The 7,321-nt window shown below is 45.1% G+C and overlaps 1 protein-coding gene across 1 annotated transcript; it reads left to right on the forward strand.

Moving 5' to 3' along the window:
- Positions 1–3,530: 3,530 nt before the first annotated feature.
- Positions 3,531–6,385, forward strand: LOC106608580 (somatostatin receptor type 1-like). The gene has a single exon (XM_014206590.3). It carries the CDS (start codon positions 4,510–4,512, stop codon positions 5,623–5,625), a length of 1,116 nt encoding a protein of 371 aa, XP_014062065.1. The 5' UTR covers positions 3,531–4,509; the 3' UTR covers positions 5,626–6,385.
- The last annotated feature ends 936 nt before the right edge of the window (positions 6,386–7,321 follow it).

A 7,321-nucleotide genomic window follows, 5' to 3' on the forward strand; every position in this document is an offset into this window, starting at 1 on the left:
TGTCTTCTTCCTGTAGTTTCTCTCTCTCTCTCTCTTGCTCTCTCTCTCCTATCATTGCTAGACGATGCTTATCCAGCTGTCCATCTCCTCCCCACCCTTTCTCTCTCACCTCTCCTACATTCATCAATATCTGTTTCGCTGAGTGTTCAGAGAACAAGCGTGGCATGAATATTATTTAAGCCTTTGAATGCTTTACGTCAATCTTCCCCTTCAAAACCCTACGTAGTGCCTATAGTTCTAATCCAAACTCTCGTCCTCAAGAGGAGCCTATATCGCTAATCCAAGCTGTCGTCCTCAAGAGGAGCCTACAGTATATCGCTAATCCAAGCTCTCCTCCCCAAGAGGTGCCTATAGCGCTAATCCAAACTCTCGTCCTCGAGAGGAGCCTACAGTATATCACTAATCCAAGCTCTCATCCTCAAGAGGTGCCTATATCGCTAATCCACACTATATTCCTCAAAACGAGCCTACAGTATATCACTAATCCGAGCTCTCGTCCTCAAGAGGAGCCTATATCGCTAATCCAAGCTGTCGTCCTCAAGAGGAGCCTACAGTATATCGCTAATCCAAGCTCTCCTCCCCAAGAGGTGCCTATATCGCTAATCCAAACTCTCGTCCTCGAGAGGAGCCTACAGTATATCGCTAATCCAAACTCTCATCCTCAAGAGGTGCCTATATCGCTAATCCACACTATATTCCTCAAGACGAGCCTACAGTATATCGCTAATCCAAGCTCTCGTCCTCAAGAGGAGCCTATATCGCTAATCCAAGCTCTCGTCCTCAAGAGCCAGTGAGATCAAAATAAATTAGTGACTCATATTAGCGACTTAATTACTTCACAACCTTTTCTGGTTAACCTATTTCTATGCTTCCTTCCTGGGGGAACAGACGGTGCATTGTGTTCTCCTTCTCTGCTCTGGGTAGAAGAATCCCCTAGGGACTGATCTAGGATCAGCTTGCTCTCCCCAAATCCTAACCATAACTACTTCACCCTATACCAGGGGTCAACAGGTCGGCAACAGGCCGCCCGCGAGCCAAAACCAGCCTGGGATTAATTTATATTTTTAATGTAATATCAGCAAACAAAGTCTGTTTTGATTTAGAAAATCTGTTCCCAAGTAGTCCCACAAATACAAAATGAGACTTGATTTTTTATTCAACGTAATCAAGGTATGAAATTGTTATTTTCGAATACAACCTCTTGTGGGCCTTAGATGTGGTAAATTAGCATTTGACAAATTATTATAATTATGTTCCAGCCCCCTGACCATCTGGCCGCGGCTAAATCTAGTTGCCTACCCCTGTACTATACCTTCAGCTCAGCCCTGTTTATCATGCCCGGCAGTCTAGTACCGCAGTGAGTAGAATTGGCACCATGACTCAGGCAATATGGAACGGGAGAAGGTGACCCTTAAAGAAACAATAAAAGATACGTGATGATTGGTGATAGAGATCAGCAATATCACAAGCCACAGTGTTAATGCTCACTTCATATCTCTACAGTTCTGCCTCGCCCTGCCAGCAACACACTCACACATGCACACACATACACGCACACACACACTCACACATGCGCACACATACACAAACACACACTCACGCATGCGCAGACATACACACACACACACACACACACACACACACACACTCACACATGCGCACACATATACACACACACACATGCGCGCACACACACACACACACACACACATATATACACACTCATACACACATACACACACACACGCATACACACACACACGCATACACACACAAATACGAACATACACGCACGCATGCAGCCACACGCAGTCTTGCACTATTTTGATATCAGCCTCGGTATTCTGTATGTATGCACGCGTGACTGTCAGTCGCTTTGTATAAAAGCGTCTGCTAAATGGGATATTCATTTATATTTCTTTAATAAAGGAAAAACTGGCATTCAAACAGCCTTTCATATTCCAGCCACGAATGCAATTAGATTCCTGCTTTCTTATGACTGGGCCCGTTAGCTGTTCGGTTGGTTGGAGAGTGGAGGAGAGGGTGGTGGGAAGAGAGGGAGGAGGGGGTGGTGGGAAGAGAGGGAGGAGAGGGTGGTGGGAAGAGAGGGAGGAGAGGGTGGTGGGAAGAGAGGGAGGAGGGGGTGGTGGGAAGAGAGGGAGGAGGGGGTGGTGGGAAGAGAGGGAGGAGAGGGTGGTGGGAAGAGAGGGAGGAGAGGGTGGTGGGAAGAGAGGGAGGAGAGGGTGGTGGGAAGAGAGGGAGGAGAGGGTGGTGGGAAGAGAGGGAGGAGAGGGTGTCTGTTCAGTTTTTATCCTGTTCTTGTTTAGACAGCTTTGAACATCTTAATTCTGTTCAGCTAGGTGTCAAAGGAGCCTCTCTGCCTCTCACATCCGTCTGTAATTGGACGAGGAGAGAGGCGACCTCACATAGGTGCACTCACACACTCAAACAAAAACAAGCTAGGTTATACAGATGTCATTTCCCCTTATGGCTATTCAGTCTTGTACAAACACTACAGGGAATTCTTAGAAAGTCATGTCGGTGTGACGACTGGGAAATACGAAGGCAACATGGAATTGTAGCTTGCCGTGAACATGTGACCTCAATGACCTTTTTGTTCCATTGAGGTGCAGAGAGACAGTGATACCTCAATATTTAATCATAAGCTGTCGAAGGAAAAGACTCTCACGGCCCAATGTTTTCTTGTCTATGAAATAATCACAAACTGGTTGATGAACAGCTATACAAAACAACAATTGATGCATCAATCTTTTCTTTTCAATTTAAACTTTAAATACAATTCTTGCCACAAAAAGAATGAGCAATATATGGGGCATTCAACAGTCAGCCCTGTTCAGACTCTGCCATGAGGAAACAGAATCAACAGATCTCTTTTGGGGATGTCCTTCGATGGCTTGCTTTTGGAGTCAGGTCCAGGCGTGGTTGTTAAGTCATAATGTCTGTGTTCAGATGGACCTACAACTTGTACTGTTAGGAGATCTGAACAACCACCATCAATCAATGGGGAAATATGATTATACTCTTAGATAAAGTATTTTTTATTTAATTTTTTTTACAAATGGTCCAAATGGAGAGTTTCAAGACCCTCATAAGATATCACAGAAAAATATAAATAAATAGTGAAATGGTAGTGTACTGGGAAATATTGTTTAGTCTGTAGACATCTGAGGGTTAGAATTAAGATTAGTGTACTGTATATGTAATTGAAAATAGCAGTAAGTATCAGTAGAAGACGTATTGTTGTCCATCCATTAGTTTACTCCAATCAATGGAAGGGTGGTAGTGTCTTTTAATTTTTTTTTAAGAACTAGGGGGATTAGAAATAATGCAAACAATTACTTTGAAAGAACCCAGGGTCTATCTGCAATGTTGATGCTGATCTGCCCCATGTGATAGCTACATCTAATGAAACCTCAGTTCTTAGAGCCAGAACTCTTCTGCTGTTTTGTTTGGAGTTCCTTTAGGGACTAGGCCAGTAATTGCTCTTTGTGTTTTCTTACAGGCTTCCTGGACTCAAAGACAAATGGGGGTGTAGCAGGGAAGAGCTCAAACCAAAACCCAGTGATTTACATGGACTTGTTCAGCCTGGGTGTAACGATGAAACGATCACCCCTCTATCCCCACAGTCACATGGAATAGTGAGGGTGCAGAATTCACCGCAACACCTCTTACCACAAACCACTCCTGAGTGTGCCATTGGACCAGCTTGGACGGACCAGACAGAACAGGGCAGAACAACTCCCAGCCACTCCAGAATTCTCTCCAACAGGACATCGTAATCAATCAAAAGAATGTTCTCCCTTGGCCAAGTTTTGAGTGATACCCAGAAACCTTGCCCTGGTTTAAATTAAATACTCCTAAGAACCCCTTACAAACAGATGGGTAATAAGATATGAGTTTATTTGTGAATGAATATGGAATGTTAAGCGTTTGGCTGCCAAGAATTCATTGTTTCAGCCTCCTAAATTGCTTCAGTGCCCTTATCGGTTGGTTGAGAGGCTGGGTTCTATAATGAGAAATCCCTGGGAAACATGAGAACTGACAGAGACTCAAGGACTGATTTAGTTCAGATTAACCCCATCTATGGACCCTGAGATAAGAGAATAACATGTTACACATTCTCTTCAGAGCCGCACCTACAGTATACAAAGAATGAGGATCTCTCCTGCTGCTCCTTCCTCACTCCTTTTTGACCCATTTATTTAAAGGAGTTTAACAGAGGCCCATGGTACTTTACACTAAAGCAACACTTTGGCGATAACGAAGAGCCAGCTAAGCGCATTGAGAAGTGTACTATATTCTATAATGTGACATAGAGACTCATAGATTTAGCCGGTGGTAACTTGTGGGAATAGACACTGGTTGGAATGTGGTTTTAACCAATCAGCATTCAGGATTAGACCCATCCATTGTATAAAAAAGTATATACACAAAGTCAGATCTTAGCTCCCAGTAGGAAAAACCCAAAATTGAGGTAAACTGGACAAAATGGACAACATGGCCGCCAATGGGACCAGCAACTACCCAGCATACCCCACCGACTTCCCCTACAACTCCAGCCTAGACTATGAGGACTACGACCAGGAACCTGACACCAGCAAGATCATCATCCCCTCCATCTACGCCCTGGTCTGCTGCGTGGGTCTAACAGGCAACACCATGGTTATCTATGTTATCCTTAAGTACGCCAAGATGAAAACCGCCACCAATATTTATATATTGAATCTGGCAATTGCAGATGAACTGTTTATGTTGAGTGTGCCGTTTCTGGCGACATCGGCGGCTGTACGTCATTGGCCATTTGGCTCGCTCATGTGCCGTCTGGTGTTGAGCGTGGACGGCATTAACATGTTTACGTCCATCTTCTGTCTGACGGTGTTGAGCGTGGATCGATACGTGGCCGTGGTTCACCCTATCAAGGCTGCCCGCTACCGCCGACCGACTGTTGCCAAAGTAGTCAACGTCTGCGTGTGGGGCCTCTCGCTCCTTGTCATCCTCCCCATTATAATTTTCGCCGACACGGTCCCGGCGCAGGACGGCGGTGTGGACTGCAACTTTCTGTGGCCCGAGGCAGCGTGGTCGGAGGCGTTCGTGGTCTACACCTTCCTGCTCGGCTTCCTGCTTCCTGTGGGTGCAATCTGCCTCTGCTACTGCCTGATGGTGGCGCGCATGCGGGCGGTCGGGCTGAAAGCCGGTTGGCTGCAGCGGCGGCGCTCTGAGAAAAAGATCACACGGATGGTGGTGTGTGTGGTGGCGGTTTTTGTCCTCTGCTGGATGCCTTTCTACATCGTCCAGCTGGTCAGTGTGTTCCACCACCCTCCTAACCCCATGGTCACCCAGCTCTTCGTCATCCTGAGTTATGCCAACAGCGGTGCCAACCCCATCCTCTACGGCTTTGTGTCGGATAACTTCCGCCGGTCGTTCCAGAGGATTGTGTGCTTCCGTTGGTTGGAGTCTGGGCTGGACTGTGAACAGGTGGACTACCGTGCTGTAGCACTGAAGAGACAGGCCACCAATGGACAAAAAGAATTCCCTAAAGAATGCCTGGCATCTGATATGGTGTTCCGGAATGGGACATATACCTCACGCACTACTACATTGTGACTGGGACCAGGTTTTGTGAATGAAACCCCACACTGAGAGTGATGGGGAAGCAACGAAGGACAAAGAATAAAATAACACATGAACAATGAGGGAGGCCAGTTTTGATAAGGACCAATTAAAAAAATGTAAATAAATGATGTTCTCTCATTATATGCTGTGACCATTATAAGAGCACTATTTAACTTCATACCACAGCATTGTTGAATACTCGTTTCTGATTGGCTAGAAGGGCAATCTAGAATGGGCATTAAACAAGATATACGGGACACCTAATCAAGACGCAGTATAAAGCACTGCACATGCTATAAAGTTACAGAAAGCTAAACTAGCAACCACACAAACCGATTATTGGATACATTGTAAACGCAGGTCCAACGAGAACCTAGCTAGCTAGCATTCATTTGTTTTTGCAGAGACATCTGAATTGTATTTATTTATTTCATTTATTTCACCTTTATTTAACCAGGTAGGCAGGTTGAGAACAAGTTCTCATTTACAATTGCGACCTGGCCAAGATAAAGCAAAGCAGTTCGACACATACAACAACACAGAGTTACACATGGAGTAAAACAAACATACAGTCAATAATACAGTAGAAAAATAAGTCTATATACAATGCGAGCAAATGAGGTGAGATAAGGGAGGTGAAGGCAAAAAAGCCATGGTGGCAAAGTAAATACAATATAGCAAGTAAAACACTGGAATGGTAGATTTGTAGTGGAAGAAAGTGCGAAGTAGAAATAGAAATAATGGGGTGCAAAGGAGCAAAATAAATAAATAAATAAATAAATAAATAAATATAGTAGGCGAAGAGGTAGTTGTTTAGGCTAAATTATAGATGGGCAATGTACAGGTGCAGTGATCTGTGAGCTGCTCTGACAGCTGGTGCTTAAAGCTAGTGAGGGAGATAAGTGTTTCCAGTTTCAGAGATTTTTGTAGTTCATTCCAGTCATTGGCAGCAGAGAACTGGAAGGAGAGACGGCCAAAGGAGGAATTGTCTTTGGGGGTGACCAGAGAGATATACCTGCTGGAGTGTGTCCTACAGGTGGGTGCAGCTATGGTGACCAGTGAGCTGAGATAAGGGGGGACTTTACCTAGCAGGGTCTTGTAGATGACCTGGAGCCAGTGGGTTTGGCGACGAGTATGAAGCGAGGGCCAGCCAACGAGAGCATACAGGTCGCACTGGTGGGTAGTATATGGGGCTTTGGTGACAAAACGGATGGCACTCTGATAGACTGCATCCAGTTTTTTGAGTAGGGTATTGGAGGCTATTTTGTAAATTACATCGCCGAAGTCGAGGATCAGTAGGATGGTCAGTTTTACGAGGGTATGTTTGGCAGCATGAGTGAAGGATGCTTTGTTGCGAAATAGGAAGCCAATTCAAGATTTAACTTTGGATTGGAGATGTTTGATGTGAGTCTGGAAGGAGAGTTTACAGTCTAACCAGACACCTAGGTATTTGTAGTTGTCCACATATTCTGTCAGAACCGTCCAGAGTAGTGATGCTGGACAGGCGGGCAGGTGCGGGCAGTGATCGGTTGAAGAGGATGCATTTAGTTTTACTTGTATTTAAGAGCAGTTGGAGGCCACGGAAGGAGAGTTGTATGGCATTGAAGCTCGTCTGGAGGGTTGTCAACACAGTGTCCAAAGAAGGGCCAGAAGTATACAGAATGGTGAATGATGACCAAATGAATGA

The sequence above is a fragment of the Salmo salar genome, chromosome 07, assembly GCF_965601325.2.
Source record: "Salmo salar chromosome 07, fSalSal1, whole genome shotgun sequence".
Taxonomy (NCBI): Eukaryota; Metazoa; Chordata; class Actinopteri; order Salmoniformes; family Salmonidae; genus Salmo; species Salmo salar.

What these genes read in the sequence shown, in the direction of transcription:
- LOC106608580 (XM_014206590.3), top strand. Translation starts at nt 4,510, where the DNA reads ATGGACAACATGGCCGCCAATGGGACCAGCAACTACCCAGCATACCCC.